Source organism: Xyrauchen texanus, chromosome 25 (genome assembly GCF_025860055.1).
Source record: "Xyrauchen texanus isolate HMW12.3.18 chromosome 25, RBS_HiC_50CHRs, whole genome shotgun sequence".
NCBI lineage: Eukaryota > Metazoa > Chordata > Actinopteri > Cypriniformes > Catostomidae > Xyrauchen > Xyrauchen texanus.
Genome location: NC_068300.1, coordinates 8,484,333 through 8,506,155, shown reverse-complemented (window position 1 = coordinate 8,506,155; position 21,823 = coordinate 8,484,333). Strand labels below are relative to the sequence as shown.

The window sequence follows — 21,823 nt, the reverse complement described above, 5'->3', positions numbered from 1 at the left end:
TCTCAGATAGAACAGCTCACGCCAATGCTTTCGGTGATTACTCAACACATTTAAAAAGTTTTGACTGAGGATTTATCACAATATTACAATATTTAACATTTTTACCTCTCTTGGCATTTATTTTACTGTTAAGATTTTATTTAACTATACAATTTTAAAACACTATACAAGAACTAAATAACTAATCAATGTCAATTCATTATTTATGCAATAATATGTATATCTAGGACTATAATAGAATATTAAGAACTGTATCATATAAGCATTCATTACAAGTAGGGACGTGCCTGAAGCTGAAAACCTTATTCGGAAAGGCACGAATAATGACTTCAAAATGAATAACGGATTCATCCAAATAATCTAAAAATATTTGTATGACTGATTATCCAAGAGGCGCAAGGATAAAGCAACATTTTAAATAAACATATACAAAATTGCTGCTGGGGGTTGTGGGTGGTTGGAAATGAGATGGCAGTGGAGTCCAGGACGCCCACTTGTCTCCCTGCAAAATGCCACCTTGGCGGCTGCCCATGCCCCTGTTTATAGTCTAAACCTGAGTGCGATGTTAAATTCCTGACCTGAAGTGATGATTTCACTTCAGAGCTTATCTATCTGTCTTTTAAAGCTGACCACATTTATATCCTCATCAGTGATTAAGGTTTTTAAAGGGTTAGTTCACCCAAAAATGAAAAATTATCCCATAATTTGCTCACCCTCAAGCCATCCTAGGTGTATATGACTTTTATCTTTCCGCCAAACACAATCGGAGTTATTTAAAAAAATATCCTGGCTCTTCCAAGCTTTATAATGGGAGTGAATGGTACCTTAGAATTCAAAGCCCAAAAAATCCATCCATCAAAAAAAGTAATCCATACGGCTCCAGAGGTTTAATAAAGGCCTTCTGATGCAAAGCGTTTTTGTAATAAAAATATCCCTATTTCTATCTTTATAAACTATAATCTCTGGCTTCCGGTAACGGCCGTCCGAGCGCTCACAAGAGAGTCGAGTTCCGGCGTATGACGTAGGTGTAGCATAAGATCCGTGATGTGAAGTGATGAACGCGGAAGCGCAGAGGATGGAGCAAAACAAAACACCGGTCACGAATTAGAAGACAACAACGAGGATTTTTAAAGAAAAACGTTTGAGGAGATTGAACCCTATTTGTTTGAAACGGAGTACACCAAACAGGAACTGCAGTGTGTACAAACAAAGGAATCTGGTAGATGGAGAGTTTGGGAAACGTGGTGGCGCTCATGCAGGAAATGCGAGGTAATGCCAACAGAGGCTGAATGTGTTTGCTGTCAAAATGCACCATTTTAAGTCTAATACATATATACAAAACAACTCACTTCTTTTCGCCTCGCTTCCGCATTCATCACTTCTCACCAGAGCTTACGCTACACCTACGTCACATGCCGGAACTCGACTCTCTTGTGAACGCTTGGACGTGGATGTATGGATGTTTTACAAAAATGCTTCTCTTCAGAAGGCTTTTATTAACCCCCTGGATCCATATGGATTACTTTTTAGATGGATGGGTTTTTTGGGCTTCAAAATCTAAGGTACCATTCACTCCCATTATAAAGCTTGGAAGAGCCAGGATATTTTTTTATATAACTCCGATTGTGTTTGGCTGAAAGAAGAAAGTCATATACACCTAGGATAGCTTGAGGGTGAGTAAAGTATGGGCTAATTTTCATTTTTGAGTGAACTAACCATTTAACCGGTAAAGACTTTATTCCATTAAAAAAAAGTTAAAATGCTTCATAGAGTATTCATCTATTAATCATGAGATCCTGTAAAAATTGAAGCATGCTCTGTCTTTTTTTTCCCCTTCTTTTTCTTTAAACTGTGCTACCTCTGGTAAGGCGCTGTATACATTTTACATTATTATTATTATTTAACTAAATAATGGTTTCTTATCATAAAAATTCCTAATAGACTTACAGGCTATATTGATTTTACTTTTATTTCTTTTAATGTTTTAACATACATTTGTATGTATTATTAACAGACGAATGAAAATTCAGTTTCATGCAGATATTAATATCAGAAATACCAGGAGAAACCACAGTTAACAACATATTCCAGTTAATGTCGCCTACAAATTCAGCTTCATCTAGTAAGAAAAAAAGATTTTTTAAACAATAATAATAATTATTATTATTATTAACACTTTCATTATATGTTAAATTTTGCCAGAATGTATTTCTAACATTCACCTTTTGAATTTAATTAACATTTTTGGGTGAACTATATGACAGTTCACATAATCATAATTAATACAAGTTAGAACTTCTCTGAGGAGCGAGAAGACGAGACGTGACATATCTTGCACTCTCGCTATGGCTGTGATCATCTCACTCTTTCCTTCCCAGCTGCTCCAGATGTTCTCCTGCATTATAGACCTGCACATCAGCAGTTTAACAGAAGAGCAGTTAGTGAGCAGCTGCAGCAGGAGCAGCTGTTTTGGACTTATAGGGAGTAATATATCACTGCAGAGGATGTAAACAGACAGAAGTTATAACTATTCACTTAAACATGCCGCAAATATCCAAAACCTTTCAGGCCACTGTACATTCAACATCTGAATCTCTATAGATTTATTGAGATATCTATTATCTGTAATAACCCTTCAGTATATTATACATATTATTCTCCAGGCTATGTGTTTCCTGTAATAACATTCTCACACTTGAATGTGGCTGTGTGGAGGAGCTGCGGCCTTCGGCGGATCTGCACTTGGGTCGTTTATCAGGAGATTTATAGATGCCGTGGAAAGGCCCCCTTCATTCCTGAGCAAAAGTCTGGCCAATCGCTACAATACTCTCATCTCAAATTACTCAGAGTCCGTCCCACACTGCCACTGAAATCTACCGCTACAGATGCCCACCCGTTGTGCAGTTCAATACACACACTCATACTGTTTTATTATTATTGCACGGAAAGTAAATACCAGTTCACGTGGGCACTGCATATTCACATTTAATTGGCAACTGTTACCCCTACACAGCAAGTTCACCAGTGTTTAAATTCCAGTGTTAAGGTATTTCAGAGTAAAATGCTGAGATTTTAGTGTTAAACTATGTGAGTTACAGGTATATAACACCTGCCAGTGTTATTTTCATCATCCTGGCATTTGGGCAGTGATGTATGCGTCGTTGGCTACCATGAAGGCCTGAACTATCAGAAGATGTCCTTGACCATTATTTCTGTCATAAAATAGTGTGTATTAATGCAGGGTCGTAACCACAATATACTCTGAGGGGGACAAGTCCCCCCCAATAATCAGATATGGCCAGATTGTCCCCTCCAATAATTGATATTCTTGGTGCTGTTCTGCTGCAGTCCTTTATAAAACACTGTCTAATTGTCATGAAGTTGTTGCAGGAGTAACATAATGAGTTCAAAAGTTTCATTCGTGCTCAGTAGTCTAACACCGCTCGTCAATGTCATCTGAGATAGCCAATCAAATCGATGAAGGCGGGACTCAAGTTTAAGATGCTAAATGGGAACCTCGTGGATTATTCCAGAGCGTTACATTAGATTAGAGCGTTACCACCCAGATCAGAACTAGAACATGGTAAGACCTGTGACTTCTGACTTCTATTGCTGGCCAAAAAGTATTTATTAGTAAGTATTTATTAATTAATTATTTATAGCCGATTGCCGCGAGCCATTGCAATGAAAGTACGCACATCCTAAAGCCCAAAAAATACTCAACACAAATACGTGAACACAGACGCTTCTGGCTACGCAAGCTCGATCTTCGTTACATTCCAAAATGTGTCAGATGGCAATTCATAACTTAACGCAAGTATGCATTGCATTTTAAAAATTGCCACAAGGGGGGTTATAGCGTAGATTAATACCAAAACAAACTTTATGCAAGTTAGGGATCGTCGATACCACTTATTTTCGTTTCGATCCGATACCAAGTACTTTTAGGCCAGTATCGCCAATATCGATACCAATACCGATACCTATATTGAAATTTAATTTTTATTAATTCTTTGGATAAAATTTTTAACTTTATTATTTATAATTTTTTATGTGTTTATGGGCATAAACAGAAAACGATTAGGCTGCTTTGTTTACCTTTGAAATGGTTAGTATAAGCCAAAAATTAACCATATGTATTAATATATGGTTACTATTAATAAAATTAAGTTACCATGGATACTAAAGTAATGCTGTAGTAAAACCATGGTCAATTGTACCAAAACCTTGATTACTGCCAAAATAGTTCTGGTGCCATGCAACTACTCGCTCATATAATAATTTAGTTCCACTACGAAGCTTATGAGATGCATATATATATATTCACGTAATCTAAATAATAAGATCACTTCGATATTATTGATACCACATCAGTATCAGAAGTATCGACACTTTAGTAACGATCCGCCCATTAAAGTACATGAAAGCAGACGCTTCTAACTACGCAAGCTCCATTTCCTGTGTCATTGTGTTCCAAAATGATTCAGACCGCAAGTCAAAACTTACCACAAGTATGCAGTACATCCTTAACGTTGTCACAATGGGCGCTATAGTGGAAAATAAGCCGGAACGAGACCCTTCTAGCTACGCAAACTCTTTTTTGTGTGTTGTTACATTATAAAATGTGACAGACCACAATTGATATCTCAACACAAGTATGCATTGCATTCTCAATGTGGCCGCAAGGGACGCTATAGCGGACATTAGTGTGAGCTGTCAGCTTCTATGGTGAGTTTTCTCTTTCAAGACAACTACTGTCACAGCGGAGCAATACTTTGAAAAGAATATTGCTGAGCAATTTTGTCAACGTCAATATATTTTAAACAACTTAGCTGAATAACAACACATCAAGTTTTATGGCACAAAGGTTTGAAGGTAACTCTATCACCCTCTGGAGTACTGAGTTTGGTTACCACCACAGTGTGGTCAATGTGTTGACCAAACGCATGGGAATGCATTCGCCTATTTGTGTAAAGTATGTTTTTGGCCCTAAAACTATCCCTTGATGAGCATGGAACTAATCCTTCAACATACAAATCACAATAATGGTGAGAACTACTGTATGAAACCCCAAGATTAAGTAAAAAGATGAGCTCTTTATATAAAGGATGCATTAAAAAAGCAAACAGTAAAAATGCCAAAGTGAATTGCAAGGAACTCGAGTACTGTACCTCAAAAATGCTCACGTTCGAATGAAACACAGAGAAATTGTGATAAAAGTCCTATTTTAATCTTTGGTGGGATTATGTTTGAAATTAAATTACTAGCTCATTACCATACTTACTGCACATATTGTGCACATATTGCACATTTGAGTAAATACACAGTAGTAGGTCATCCAGATATTCTATGCACAAAGAATGCCAGCTTAATACTTGCTGAATACTTTGCAGTATACTGTCCTACAATTATACTGCCTACAATTTAAAAAAATATATAAGTGAAATGGAAGTGCATGGAAGCGTGGACTGCACGGATTTTTTGTTCAAATGTCCATCTTTTGGCAGTCCAATCAAATATTGACTTGAAAAAACACTATGGCTGATATTTTGACAAATAATGCGTCAAAAAATGTTTTCAAAAATCCAGATTTTCTAGAAAAGGAAGGTCAAATCAAGTGCATTGTACGTCATCTGTGTGTTAAGTGCATATACACCCAAGAAGCACTTTATTAGGTACACCTGCACACCTAATTGTTTATGCAGTTATTTAATCAGCCAATCGTGTGGCAGCAGTGCAATGCATACGATCATGCAGATACAGGTCAGGAGCTTCAGTTAATGTTCACATCAACCATCAGAATGGGGAAAAATGTGATCTCAGTGATTTGGACTGTGACATGATTGTTGGTGCCAGGTGGGCTGGTTTGAGTATTTCTGTAGCTGCTGATCTCCAGGGATTTTCACACACAACAGTCTCTAGAATTTACTCATAATGGAGCCAAAAACATCCAGTGAGCGGCAGTTCTGCGGACGGAAGCGCCTTGTTGATGAGAGAGGTCAACGGAGAATGGCCAGACTGGTTCGAGCTGACAGAAAGTCTACGGTAACTCAGATAACCGCTCTGTACAATTGCCATGAGCAGAATAGCATCTCAAGTCAAGTCAAGTTGAACCTTATGTCTTATCTCAGAATGCACAACACATCAAACCTTGAGGCAGATGGGCTACAACAGCAAAAGACCACATTGGGTACATTTTAGCAGGACATAGTGTTCCTAATAAAGTGTGCAGTGACTGTAGATAATTTGCATACTTAAGTATATACTGCAGAAATAGTAAGAGTGATATGCTAGTGTTATTATTACATTTATTAAATTTACTCTCATTTAAGGCCTTCATCAGTCTGTATTTATATTGCCCAGTCAGCATAAACATTAATGAGCTCTTAATTTGATATATTTTTTTTATTATTAAAACGTCTACTTGTTTGGGTGTCTTGCAAGGCTTTCTAAAGCTGCTGTTATGGCTAAATTAGTTTTGTGAACTGAGACACAAGGTCAGAGTTTCAAGATTTATAATATTTACATAACTATCCTGAAAGACTTTTGGACAGGATGTTTGAATGACAGCTCAAGTTTTTGGAGCTTTAAACTGTAGATTGCATTATCGTTGCTGGCTCAAGGGTTTATGATTTTGTGAAACCCTACTCCCCCTCTTTTTCTTTTTCTCTCTCTCTCTCTCTCTCTTGCTCTCTCTCTCTCTCTCTCTCTCTCTCTCTCTGATCTCCCTGTCTGGAGGCTTCTTCATTGGCCTGATGAGAATTCAACTGACAAGTCAAAGGTCACTGTCTTACGGCCACAGAAATACAAAAAAACAGCAGTTCTGTAAAAACAAAAGTGGACCAAAGGGACAAACAATCCCAGAATGTCTAGTTTTCGTGGTTTACATCACTGAGAGATTATTCAAAACATTATGGCTTATTAAATGTTTTTGCCATATATGGATATATGCAATACAGAACAGTCAAGTAAACATGTAGTAGTACAAAAAGATGTCATTGTTTAGCAAGAAACATACTGTACACAAGGAAGACGGGAATACTTGACCAACACATTGGAAACACATGGTCCGTAAGGCCGTAACGCACACCACACAAGTTCTTGAATGCAAAAGTTTCAAGCTACATCGGCATGATTTCATGAATCATTGCATTATGTGTCAGACTTCAATAAATAATAACACAAAGCAAATAATGTGTTGCATTCTCAAAGTTGCCGTAAGGAGCGCTGTGGTGGACATTAGTATGAACTGTCCACTTCTACGGTGAGTTTTCTCTTTGAAGTCAACTATTGTCATGGCGGAAGTAAGTTCAAGTAATTTTTTTTTATAGCAACTTACCTGAAAAAATAACACACCTGGTTAGAAAATATGCTTAGTGTGAATATGCCTACTACAGCGCCCCTTGTGGCAACACTGAGAATGCAGTGCACCCTTCCGTCACTTTATTGAATTTGAGTTTGGATAGCTAGAAGTGTCCACATTCACATAATTGCACAGATTAAGTTTCGGGCCTTTGACACAGTACTACAATTAGTAATGCATGAAAAGACTCACTTTCATGTGACCATTCTGGCATCATATTTCATTGTCAACATTTGTTGCTTTGAAATAAAAGTGTAAATCTAGCACACTAAGATAATATGTAAGCTAAATTAATACAATATGTTGTAATAAAACAAAACATATTTTTCTTGTTGAAAGACTGGCATGAAATTAATTCAACATGTCACATTTTGTTATCTGGTTGAAAAAAAAAAAAAGAAAGAAAAAAAAAAAACAAAGTCCAAGTTTAACAGAATATTTATTTGACTAATAAACAACATGATGCAACTAGTCCCTGCCCTGAAACCAAGGCTATAATCACATATTTGGGATTGGGGTGAAAAAGTGTAATAATTTAAGAATCAACCCTACTGTAAACTGTTTGTTTGTTTTCTAGAAATCAAGACTCTGCCCATATGAAATCCAGACATATTGGTTTAGATTCATTGTCAACATGTTTCACAAGGAAAAGTACCAGATGAGGATTTTCCATGACTGTCATGAATTTTCTCTTGCTTTACGGGAGAGTGGAGTAAGATGAGCCAATTTTCACATATCATCGCTGTTCAATGGAAAAACATGTATCTCCACCTTTGGCAATTTACATTTACATTTATGCATTTGGCAGATGCTAATCTTACAGTGCCCTTATTACAGGGACAATCCCTGGAGCAACCTGGAGTTAAGTGCCTTGCTCAAGGACACAATGGTGGTGGCTTTGTGGATTGAACCAGCAACCTTCTGATTACCATGTATGTGCTTCTGTATTATGCATTTGGCAGACGCTTTTATCCAAAGCGACTTACAGTGCACTTATTACAGGGACAATCCCCCCGGAACAACCAGGAGTTAAGTGCCTTGCTCAAGGGGTTCAAACCAGCTACCTTCTGATTAACAGCCCTGTGCTTTAGCCACTATGCCACCACCACTCATTAGACGGTCACAATGGTGGTGGCTTTGTGGATTGAACCAGCAACCTTCCGATTACCATTTATGTACTTTAGCACACTACGCCACGACCACTCATTAGACGGTCACAATGGTGGTGGCTTTGTGGATTGAACCAGCAGCCTTCTGATTACCATTTATGTGCTTTAGCCCACTACGCCACCACCACCAGGTGGTAAAGTGTGTCGGCCACTAATTGCAGAATTGGTGGTTCGAATCCCGGCCCACATGACTCCACATGCCGAAGTGTCCTTGGGCAAGACGCTGAACCCCAAGTTGCTCCCAATGGCAGGCTAGCGCCTTGCATGGCAGCTCTGCCATTGCCAACGCTTTTATCCAAAGCAACTTACAGTGCACTTATTACAGGGACAATCCCCCCGGAGCAACCTGGAGTTAAGTGCCTTGCTCAAGGACACAATGGTGGTGGCTGTGGGGTTCGAACCAACAACCTTCTGATTACCAGTTTACCAGTTATGTGGTTTAGACCACTACACCACCACCACTCCCACTATTTCTCCTTGTTTCCTTTAAGACTGAGGATTGTTATTTCATGTAAACGATGGAACTTTTGAATCAATCACTTAGCATAACCTACAGTAAATAAACAATATCACTCCTTTAGGTCTTCTTTTAACTTTACAGTATAAACATTATAAACAAGACAGTTATCGGAGCAAATTTGTTTTTATACAAATTTACAGCTGGACTAAAACAATTTTCAGTAAAAACAATTGGATCAATTTTCCCCAAACTATTAGTTTAATTTTGCCCCATAGTGATGATTTTGGAAAAAAGCACCTTGCTAGGAACTTCAGTGCTAATATTGGTACTTATATTACCATATTGGTACTTGCATGGGTACTTATACACTGGATATACATTATTATGCATGATACCTGAGTCATTTTGTACTTAAAGGGTAACTAAACCCCTGCTCAGAGTCTGACTCCACCCACTAGCAATATTTGAAAAATGCTTGAAAAGTGGGCAGACCCCAGCGGGGATAGAGGGGACGAACCGAGGGCGGGGCTGAGCGGGGCGTGCACCTGAGACACGTAGTGACAGATTAATTGACAGCTGCTGTCAGACTCTAAAATGGAGAGTGACTGGAGTGACGCAAGTAGCTTTGCCACGGAGCGGTCTTTTGAAGTCGAGGACCTTTCTCCCCCCCCCTTCACCTGAAGTGGAGGAGGGTGAATTGTTTGTGGACACAGGGCCGGAGCCATATCAATTCAAGCCGCTGGCTCAAACTGCGGTTTTAACTCCCTGTTGAGCATCCGAGTGCACATTCACCTTCACTCGCGTGCAGGAAAAACAAACGAAACGCTGTTCAGTGATGTTTATCCTTTTAGCAGGATTTTTATTTAGCAAGCTTCACTTGAACTCCAGGTAGGGAATGAGGTTTTGCCCCAAGTGAAGGAGTTCAAGTACCTCGGGGTCTTGTTCACGAGTGAGGGGACAATGGAGCGGGAGATTGGCCGGAGAATCGGGGCAGCGGGGGCGGTATTGCACTAGCTCTATCGCACTGTTGTCACGAAAAGAGAGCTGAGCCGAAAGGCAAAGCTCTCGATCTACCTGTCAATTTTTGTTCCTACCCTCACCTATGGTCATGAAGGTTGGGTCATGACCGAAAGAACTAGGTCGCGAGTACAAGCGGCCGAAATGGGCTTCCTCAGAAGGGTGGCGGGCTTCTCCCTTAATGATAGGGTGAGGAGCTCAGTCATCCGTGAGGAGCTCGGAGTAGAGCCGCTGCTCCTTTGCGTTGAGTCAGTTGAGGTGGTTTGGGCATCTGGTAAGGCTGCCCCCTGGCCGCCTCCCTAGGGAGGTGTTTCAGGCACGTCCAGCTGGGAGGAGGCCTCGGGGAAGACCCAGGACTAGGTTGAGAGATTACATCTCCACACTGGCCTGGGAACGCCTCGGGGTCCCCCAGTCAGTGTTGGTTAATGTGGCTCGGGATAGGGAAGTTTGGGGCCCCCTGCTGGAGCAGCTGCCCCCGCGACCCGACTTCGGATAAGCGGTTGAATATGGATGGATGGATGGAAGCTTCACTTGAACATAACATCAGTTAGCTGTTCTCTCAACTTAGAAGAATGTGACGTAAAGCGTAACGTCATCATGTACAAAACCGTATACCTCCAAATAAAACTATACAGGTAGTCAATACCGTAATACAATGTATAAGGGTGCAATACGTTTAACACTCCCGCGATCGCTAACGGCGTTTAGTCGACCCCAGAGGATTAACTTTAGCCTAACCATAAACTGTGATTCAAATATATATGATCATTCACCTCAAGACGCCGCTGAGGTGGTGGAGTCCATGCAGGAGGAGCAGCGTTAGGCACTGCGTCGCTTTTCAGCGCGAGCTGTTTGGAGAAGCCCATTTCCACCTCCATTGCGTTGGAGAAGCAATCCCACGTAAAATGCAGTTTGCACACTCCTCCAGCTCTAGGCGGGAACTCGCGGTCTTCCAGAACAAGGACGTGCAACCCCTGGCACCTAATTTCCAAGTCTATATGGAAAGCAATACAGTCCAGCAGTGCTGTTGCAACCAGCAACATTACACCTACGTACCATCCTGACCACTGTACTAAATACAGATAATCTACGCTAACTTGAAGCTATCCTAACTGGCCTAATACTATGCTACTAACTAACTATGCTTCTAACAATACTACACTAACAAATATGCTAATTAACTACCTAGGCTACATGAAATAATCTAAATAACTATATAAATGCTATGCTAAATAGATGCTAAAATACTCTATCCTGATCGTTTTCAATACTCGCAATTCCAACTCCTGACTCGCTACAGTGGTTTTGACGAAACGAGATGGTTTTTATACTGCCATGGGCGTGGTAGCTCGTACCAAGGGTGTGGTGAGCTGGAACCTGCTTACGTCAGCTGTCACCGCTTACGTCACGAAGTACCGCAAACAGCCAATAGGAAAATTCAACTGCAGTAGCCACCGTTCAACCTGAAGAGGGCAGCACTCAGACGTTTTTACACCATATATTGTAGAATTAAAACACTTTATACACAAATGTCAAAAAAATTACTTGAATCAATGACCAGTACTAATAAAGCCCCATTCTTACAGATCATTAACTAAAAAAAGTTGGTTTAGGGTTTAGTTACCCTTTAAATAAAGTAAACCTCAAATATAAAACAAAATCTTTGGCCAACAAAAAAGAAGAAACAAATTGCTTAAAAACATACTTGCCTATTTTCCCATGTACTTCTTTTCGCAGCCAGATGGAAATTATGGATACTTTCTGCTTACATGGTCACATGACAAAAAATATGTACAGTTGCCTAGATACACGGGGTGGGTCAGCTTACCCACAGGCTTATCTTACCCCACTCTCACTTACTTTGAATTTTGGATCACATTGTCACATTGACCTCTGTGTCTGTTTGTGCGTTATGAAGATTTTTTGAATCAAAAACTAAAAATGCATTTCAGGATCCCAAGTCAAAGCTAAAATAGGAAAAAACCTTCTGATATGTGGACTGAAGGTGATTCAGTTCTAGGCTGGCAAGCCCGAAACCAGTTCTGTAAACCATGAGTCAAACCACATAGCACATTTCTGATCAGCCAGTGGTAGTTTTGCATATACAAAGATGTTTAATATTATGCATTGGACCTTGTAATTCTTGCAGAAGTATTTGATTTAAATCTATTTATTTCTTCATGGGTTGCTATGTTGCAAAACAGCTTAGGTATTGTATTTTTCACGGCTCATTCAGCATGCAATACATCCTTTTTTCACAAGGAGGAGGCACTCTAGCATGCATAAAGCAGACATGAGAGTGTTGGTTTCAATTCTCAAAATAGAACATGAAGTGCTTTAAAGTAAGTCTTGAAAGGAAGGGATCGCTTAGGAAGAGGAACTGCATACAAATGGCACAAATGAATAAGTAAAACACAAATCGTCTGATTAATTAGCATGTCACATGGTTAGCTTGAGGCTAGGTCGGTGTGGGAATTGTGCAACATCTCAGCTTAGTGCAACAAGCTTTTGTGCACTTTGTCTCAAGGCTTGAGAAGGAAGCGAAAACTTGAGTGGCAAAGAACTATTCTTTCTTTATCAATTTATATTTATCGTTCTTTCTCCTATTATTGTTACACTTTTGTTGCAATTGTTCTGTGCCCATCCACCACTCCATCTTGACAAAATTCAGAGCACACTGACCTGGTAAGGAAGGGCGCTCTTATCCAGGCATATGTGTTTCATAAACCCAAGGGATGTAACTACCCTAGACTGTTGAGCACATGGTTATTAAGCGTTTAATCAGATTAGGGGAAACGGGTTAATTTCCCTCTCATGGAGCGCTAAATATAGTATATTTGAAGTGCCACTTAACGAGAGACTAACTTTAGCCCCGTCAAGCCTCCAACACACCCTCAGTCCCAATTTATTGTCCACTCAGGCACTGATGGCAAGCTAATTAGCGCACATACTCATAAGTGTGCACGCTAAACTATAAAAGCTCCCATGGCAGCAGGAATAAGCTCAGTTAGTTCTCAATGCTACATTGCTAAGCAAAGCTAACTCTTACCTTTTACATTTACACTTATGCATTTTTGTAGATCCAACGTGACTTTCACAGCATTCAAGGTACTGTTATACAATTACGTCTGTTTAATGGAAGTAAAAAAAAAAAAGAAAGAAAACGTGACCTTGTTGTTGTACGCACCATACTTGCACCAGTTGAGGTGCAGGAACTCTGTTAGCAACAACAAGCTGCATTTCTTTGACAAATGACTCATTCTGCAACCATCTGGAGCAAGAATCATACTTATTCTCTTGCTTTATAATATCAAGTGTATTAGGAAGTTAGAGAGCTTCTTAAGTGCAAATTTAACATAAGCAGATGGAATATTAATACTTTGTCTGAATGAGGTCATGTCGTGACATGAACAGTCCTATATTTTACTTTTCCAAGCTTCAAGGCCTATCTTGAGATACATTGTTGACATAATGACAGCAGAAGGATTTAATAATCATAGAAAAACTTCACCATTTGAACACAAACCTAAGATATTATATATCCTAACCTAAATGGTTACAGTTCTGGCACAATTGTGGTCTCTTTTGAGAGACGATACTTGGGAGTTTGCGGTCTAAAATTCAGGCTTACTTAAAGTCATAAAGATAAATAGTTATAAAATCTCAAATTGACTGGAACATGCTATTTATTGGAAAAGGAATGTTCCGAGTTCAATTCATGTTAAGCTGAATCAACAGCATTTGTGGCCTTATGTTGGTCACCACAAAAAAATATTTCAACTTTTGTTTATGTAATAATAATAATAATAAAAAAGCAAAAATGTCAGTTACAGTGATGCACTTACAATGGAAGTGAATGGGGGCCAGTCCATAAGTAATAAAATACACATGGTATAGCCACAAGATGTAAACTTTATACATGTTAACATGATTTAGTGTGATAAAATCGCTTACTAGCCTTATCTGTGTAAAGTTACATCCAATATTACAACTCTGTTGCCATGACAACTGGTAAGCCCTGTAAGCAATTTTATCACACTGAAATCATGGTAACATTTATAACGTTGATGTCTTCTGGCTTTACTTTTGAAACAGTGAGTATTTTAACATTTATAGACTGGCCCCATTCACTTCCATAGTAACTGACTTACTGTAACTGTGAGTTCTGCTGTTTTTTAAATTAACGAGGGATGAGTGCAAATTATTTTCTTTTGCAATCAACATAATGCTACAAAAGCTGTCAATTAAGCTTAACTTTCACCTAACCCAGAGCATTCCTTTAAAGGAATATTCACCTTAAAATGAAAGTTCTGTCATAATTTACTCATTCTCACCTATTGTTCTTAATTGGTTTTAAAATGTAGGGGGCCTACGACAAAGAGAGATATTATTTTTCTGTTTTATATTCATATAAGTCTGATGGGCCGTAGAAGTTGTTCTCGGAACCGTCATATCCTGCCGGAGATAGGAGGCAGGGGCAAGGAGCCTACCCCCGTGCAGGACGGGACTCAACTGGTGATGGTGGGGTGGAGGAGGTTGCCGTGTTAGCACACTAAAACAGCAATGTGATAGATTGTGAGCAGACTTATAAAGCAATGGCTTACATGTGATTGGCTAGGGGTTACCCAGCACATCTTTTGTGTTCCTTGAAACATATATAGTCATACTGGTTAGGACAACATGAGGATGAGGAAATTATCAGATCATTTTTACATTTTAGACTGAACTATCTCTTTAAGAGCCATTAATGGTGTTGTTTCGCACTGCTCCCAATGGAAATGGGGACAGTGGAATATTAAAAGTGAGAGAAATGAAGAGTTTGAGAGACAATATCTAAGGAATTACAAATATCCAAAAGACTGCTCCACAGGTCTAAGTTACTATTGTGTCACCAAGTATAAAAGATGGAAAGTGAATGAGGGAGACTTAGGGACACCACCAAGATGCCACTGTTGGGCCCTTGAGCAAGGCTCTTAACTCCAGATTGCTCCAGGGGGATTGTCCCTGTAATAAGTGCACTGTAAGTTGCTTTGGATAAAAGCGTCTGCCAAATGCATAAATGTAAATGTAAAATGTAACATGATGCAGACTGTAATAAATCTACTTGCACTGTGGGCTGCTTAGCCAACATTTACAGGTCTGTTGAGGAACGTAGAGTTGCCAATATACATTATACATATCTTACATATTATAGAAATCATTCAAGAGGTAGATTGGTTATTTCTTAAGCCAATATAGATGGATCTCATAGTGAAATCGCAAACGGTAGGTTTTCTTTAGCTGAAATTGGTCTATGCTTTCCAAAATCTGAAACACTGCCCCCAGTGGCCAAAGCGGGAAGTGATATTGGCTGTATGAACACGTGTAAACTGTGAAACGGAGGGCCACCAAAAGTGAGTTGTGGAGCATGTTTCGTATTGCGTAAGTGTGGCAGTGATCCATCTTTTTTTAAACCACAAAAGAGGAAGAGATACTCTATTGGCCAACAACAAAAGATTGTTGCAAACAAAAACATGAGATATAATTGAGCCATTGTGATTTTTTTAATCACCGTTTAATGAGTCATTCATCTTTGAAGTACATGATGCATTTTATGGACTGTTCAGTGAGCTCAGACTTCCACATCTGAACTCACATGTACATTTAATTTAGAAGTTAAAACAAACATTAACAGACAAAGATAACACATTCACACTTGAGTACCCAACCGTATACCACACTTTTGCTGGATGCCTTAACTCACAATAAACATTTACACCAATATTTGTTGTAAATTTACTGCACTAATGCTTGGTCGGGCTTTCTTTCAACTCATAAAACACAACTGTACTCTTCACAGCATTAGAATAAGGTCCTAATCGTGAACTTAGCACAAACATTACTGTACAAAAATAGAAGAATCAATCAGTAGAAAAACTAGAGATAAGATCACATGTAAGTGAGTGAGCATTTGAGGGGAAAGTGTCCATCTATTTAAGATCAGTTTGAGGGAACTTACAAGTACCTCCAACATTCACAACAAGGAATATCACAAATGAGATCTCTTAATATCAGTTGATTCTTCGAGACAGCAATGAGAGCAAATGGAGAACAAAGGAGACCTTTGCTTAAGTGTCTTGCTTAGATGTTTCTCCTGAGAAAAAAAGGCTCTACTAATCTATCATATGTCTCCTTTAGAGGCTCAGAAGATATCTCAAGAATGTTGCAAACTGAGCTCAAATTTGCCAAGATACCAAAGTCTGCAATCAAAATTCCTAAATCTCAATGAGAACTTAAACATTTCCAAAATTATCTGAGCTATCTTGTGCTCCACATTGATGTTATAGCTCTGTATCTTCACTCTATGTCAACAGCTGTCTCATTTGTTTAGATTTTTATTTCACTCCAGGAATATTAGGAGAAAGATCTGAGATGAAGGTAATGCCTCAATGAAATTTACTCAGCTATGAAACCGCAACATCTTAGCAATAAAATGTTACTCTGGTATATCAGAGCTCTCAGATCTAGACTATGGAACCGTAATACAAATGGGGGGTTGTGAAACAGCTTTCATATTGTCAAGTATTGTTGCTTCACAGTCTTGAGTAATATCAAGACTAAATAATCTTTGGTTTATCTTCTACTGGTTCTCAATACTGTGTCTATGCTGGTCTTAATTCCTCAGGTTATGCAGGTCATTTGTGTTCAAGGTATAATCTCTGGGTTTGGTGGCTGTGTGGTCATTAGATGCCGGGTTGTAGCCTAGATGTAACCACAACAATTTGGACTTAAACAAGTTTTATTAAATCTCTTCCTGTTTAGTGTTGACCTGTTTTACTTCTCTTCTTTAGATGTAATGGCATTGCCCCTGGACATTTTAATCTGAGCTAAACCAATGCTGAGCCAACAATACATTGAGGTCAGTTCAAATGAGACAAGAAGCTGTGAAAATCTGATATACAACTCTTGCTGGAGCCTTGAAAGGAAATAGATCTACTGAACACTTTAATAGAGTATAAACCCCCTAATTTTCATTATTTGTGCAACAAATTAATATATATATAGGTGTTGCAGTTATCATCTGAGACTTCAGTACCCTCTGAAACACATGGGTATATGTTATCTTCCATGGTTAAAGAAACTTGTTGAAGACTGTGAATATCAAGCATCCAGTTTAGCACACATATACTGTAACAGACACAGATTCATTTTACAATTTAAGGCACTTGATTGAAAAAGATTAGAAAATGGTACATCTCTTTTGGGTATCTGGTATCTACGAGAATATCCTTGGCTTGAGAAAAAGTATCCAGTCCATTGAATTCAGTCCTTTTCAGTTAATCTATCTGCCCTTTCAACACAATTGACAGGTTTAATCTCTTTGAGTCTTCAAGTATGTCTACCACACACATATAGATGTGAACATGCACAAAGACGGTCACCCTTGTGTCCTTGTGTTACTGCATTGACTCAGATGCTCTTTGAAGAGGTAAGAGTCTAGATTTGGTATGTATCCACATTGCTAAGCCAGCATTGTGCTTCTTTAGGCCTGGAATGGGGCCATGTAAAGCCTTGGTAGAATGTGTAGCCCCATGGGAACAAATCCAAGTGACCTAACTCTCCCTCCATTTCTCGCACCTCTCATCCGGTACTCTGGTAGCTTCCCCTTGCAGCAAACAGGAAACAACTGATCAGCTAAGTCTTAGGGTTTTTCAGGGTTTCCATGAACAACACACTTCTCAAGGAATTGTCTTCTTCCAGCAAGAAGTGGTCCACAAGTGGTCTGTTTTAAAACCAAGAGTTTTATAGTTGGACTGCTCAATTGCAGGGCAACCATGGTGAAAATATGTGGGTGGGCTGGCAAGTGTAGACTGGCTGCACCTGAGCAATGTAATAATTGCTAAAGTTGCCATCAGCAATGTACGGCGCAGGCTGGTAGAAGCAAGTAACGTTGGCTACATTGGGAATCACATTCTGCTCTGCCAGAACACGTACTGCCAACATTGTTATGAGGCTCAGAGTCTGTCGTCTTTCATGTCCCATCAGGCACACCGTACTTTCATTAACGACGCTGTGCAGCGTGGTCAAATACTCGTATTTTCTGTCCTCAAGTCCTACAAAGTGATTCTGCAGATACGACTCTAGTTTGCGCCTTTGTTCCGCCACATCCGAGAAGTCGATGAAGAACCGTGAGCACATGTAGCGTTCAAGAATTTTCATCTCGACTTCGGAAGCTGCATGGAAACCTCGTACCAACAGGTGGCAGTATTTCAGCAACCCACCACCACGGATCTCTTCTGGATTTCGCGTACAGATCAATTTCCGCTGCAGGTGATCCAAAGCGATGCTGAAGTCACCGTAAACACTCTCGCCAACGATGGAGGGGTGGAACGTCTCCGCCATTGGGTTCTCTGAGCACTCATAGAAGAGGAGGAGGGAGTCCAGACGGATCTGGAAAGAATCCACGCTGAATTCAAACTGACGGCGCAGGGAATCCACAAACTTCAACTCGACATTCTTGCCACTGTTGTTGGAGAGTGAGATTAAACTCCAGCGGTCTGAATCGTTGCATACTTTCACCATTTTCTGCACATATGCTTCCTGAGGAAAGAGAAAGCAAGAGGGATTTGGAGATTGGCAGTAATGTGGAAAAGACCAAGAAAAAGTTTCATACAATGAAAATTGAGCTATGTTGAAAGAAAGAGAGAAATATGGGCAATTAAACTGAAATATGTCATATTTAACCCTACATTAACCATTTCCTCAATAGGAAAGTTCACATATATGATTCTTACAGAAATACTCAAACCAGCCCATCTGGCACTAACAATCATCCATATGATTATCTAATCAGCCAATCATGTGGCAGCAGTGCAGTGCATAAAATCGTACAGATATAGGGTGAGGAGATTCAATTAATGTTCACATCAGCCATCAGAATGGGGAAAAATGTATCTCAATGATTTGGAGCATGGCATGGTTGTTGGTGCCATATGGGCAGGTTTGAGTATTTCTGTAATTGCTAATCTCCAGGGATTTTCACACACTCTAGAATTTACTCAGAATGGTGCCAAACCCAAAAACATCCAGTGAGCAACAGTTGCTGATGAGAGAGGTCAACAGAGAATGTCAAGACTGGTTCTGAACTGATAAAGTCTACAGTATATAACCACTCTGTACGATTGTGGTGAGAAGTATATTATCTCATAATGCTATTCTGAGATGCGGGTTGGTGCTGTTTTGGTGGCACAAGGGGGGCCTAAACAATATTAGGCAGGTGGTATAAATGTTGTAGCTGATTATAAAAGCATGAAATTAATATAGCCATAAAAGTTGCAGTTTTGAATGGTATCTGTCTAATTTGCACACAAGAAAATGCTGTCTGCCTTTGCACACGCAGAGAAGAGGAAGGCGAAAGCGGATCCGTTGTAAATTGGTTTAGAGAAATCCTCTTTGTAGTATAAGAAACCAACGTTTTTACTACCAGTGTGCTTATCTTATTGCAGCTTAAATCTAATACACACTTTCTAGGGCAAGCTTAAATCTAATACACACTTACCAGGGCACATCTAGGTCCAGTCAATGTCAAATAATAGGATGTCATGATTACCCATTATTTGTAATGAATGAAAAGTCATTTAGATTCAGGGTTTGAACCAAGAGCATTGCAGATCTTTAAACACTACTAAAAGCAAATTTAAGGAACTGAGATGAAGTTATGTGCTAAATTTTAACCCTTACCTTTAATGTCACCGGAGTTATTTTCTCTTTATTCACGCCTTCCGGCAAGAAATCCAAGAGGGAATCGAGAACAATATCCTTGACGGTCTGAAACTCTACTTCTCCTTTCAGATCAGCGCAAAATATGAGGTCCAGGTCCTTGTAGCCCAATCCGCTCTCCTCGTGAAGAACGTGGCTGGCCGCGGAACCGTTCAGCCGAACCTCCCGAACATGGATTTTGCGCTCTTCCATGCGACACCGCACCACGTTGACGATGTCCCGAGGCTTCATTTCCAACGTTGGGAAATTCCATTTCCCGTGAATGGGGATGGATTCGGTTAGGATGGCGTCTAGACGCCTCACCTGCTCCCAGTTCAGCACGCTCAGGTTACTGTAGTCACTGTTACTCAAATGCTCGTCCATGGTGATTGATTAGAGATCCGGTTTTTTACAGGTCTAGACTGCTCTCCAATCTTAGATTGCTTTGGCCATGTTATATTAAAAGAGGAACGTGCAGTGGCGTCCAATCCAGTGGCAACATTACATATAAAATGTCATAATTTCATTACATAACACTAGAAACAATTATTTAGTCAGTTGAGACTTTATATGCACGGCTGTGCATATACATTGCATGTAGCGCGCCTCTGCTGAGACTCACCACTGTGCGTAAAAGCTTGCCAGATGTCCTGTTTGCACAAAGCGCTGAAGTTCGCGGCGAGGGTGTTGGACGCGAGTTCTCACGGCTCTCGGGGGGCCGTGAGAGTCAGGGTCCGGCGTCAGACAGCTGCATGGCGATGAGTTTTATATCCGAACAAAATACTCAAATAAAACTGAGAGACATGCTTTTCCAAGAACGTGAATATCAGATTGATGAAGACCCAGTCGCTTTAGTGAACCAAAGCGAGACGACCGGGACGCTTTTAGTATTTACATCTTGTATTATTCTGAAACAATAATAAAACAAGAAGTTACACGCCCTTTAGTATAATTCCTTTAAAGTGCGCACTGAATGAATAATAATGCACAACAAGAATTAATCAGTGCAGATATAGCCTACGTGCAAACTCTTGAAATACCAAAAATAAACATATCTGTTTGTGTTAATGCAGTACTTACCCGTATCATCATCACATTTTCAGCTGCTGTTTCATGTAAACCGCTAGTTGCTCGTGTCATCTCGGTTACTGACAGTGAAGATGCTTGCAGATTAACCCGTAAACTAAAGCACGAGTGACGGTGAACCTGAGTGACAGGTGCGCACACCAATCCAAACAAGCGCGGATCATACACGTTATATACAGGAGCTATCCATGATGCATAAACAAGATATGCATGTTTATTTACAACAACATTTTCTTTAAGGTTTGCAAATATGTTTAAGGTTTAAAACAAAAGTATTTATCGTTTCCCAAAGAATACAATGAAAATCTGGAATTCAAAATGTACTTTAAACAAAGGAAACTTATTCATTTTACATGTTTCTTTGTCTTTTATGTAAAAAAAATAATTATATATATATATATGTAAAACGAAATAAAGTTATGAGGCAAAATGAGTAAATAAGAATTGAATATTCTGTATTAATTTTAATGTGTGACTGACCATGGTAACTCATTTGTTCAAAGGGTCAGATTTCCTTGCTTCCATTGTAGGGGCTCTTTGGAACATTCCCATTTCATGCTGGGATACATGGACCATCATGTTTTACACTAACATAAAAAATATGTTTTTGAAAGAGCATTGCTGTGGGGGAAAATACATATGAACCCATTTTAAAGTGACAAAAAAACATCTTTTCAGCCTTGCAGTTAGCAGTGAATACCAATGCTGCCCTCTAGAGAAAAAAAAAGCAGATCTGATTGAGTTGTACCTACTTTAGGCAGGTGAGTACAGAGGTGAGCAGTATGTAAGCATTGAAGCATCTTGGGACAGAAGAAGGGAATCCATCTCAGTCAATAAAAAGCAAGAATGTAATCACATTTTCAAGATGGTAAAAGTGTAATAATGTGCCACTGAAAGCATATACTGGTCAACCACTAACATAAATCTTAGCTTTATGCTTTGGGAACAAATTAGCTGAAAACTGCCTAAAAAGCTAATTAAATCTGAAAA

At 39.4% G+C, this 21,823-nt stretch overlaps 1 protein-coding gene across 1 annotated transcript; it reads right to left on the bottom strand.

Moving 5' to 3' along the window:
• Positions 1 to 15,541: 15,541 nt before the first annotated feature.
• LOC127618753 (terminal nucleotidyltransferase 5A-like) lies at positions 15,542 to 20,917 on the bottom strand. Its single transcript, XM_052091381.1, has 3 exons — positions 20,828 to 20,917; positions 19,730 to 20,655; positions 15,542 to 18,589 (listed from the first exon to the last, which is right to left on the bottom strand). The coding sequence occupies exons 2-3, from the start codon at positions 20,129 to 20,131 to the stop codon at positions 17,807 to 17,809; spliced, it is 1,185 nt and encodes a 394-aa protein (XP_051947341.1). The 5' UTR covers positions 20,132 to 20,655; positions 20,828 to 20,917; the 3' UTR covers positions 15,542 to 17,806.
• Between the last annotated feature and the right edge of the window lie 906 nt (positions 20,918 to 21,823).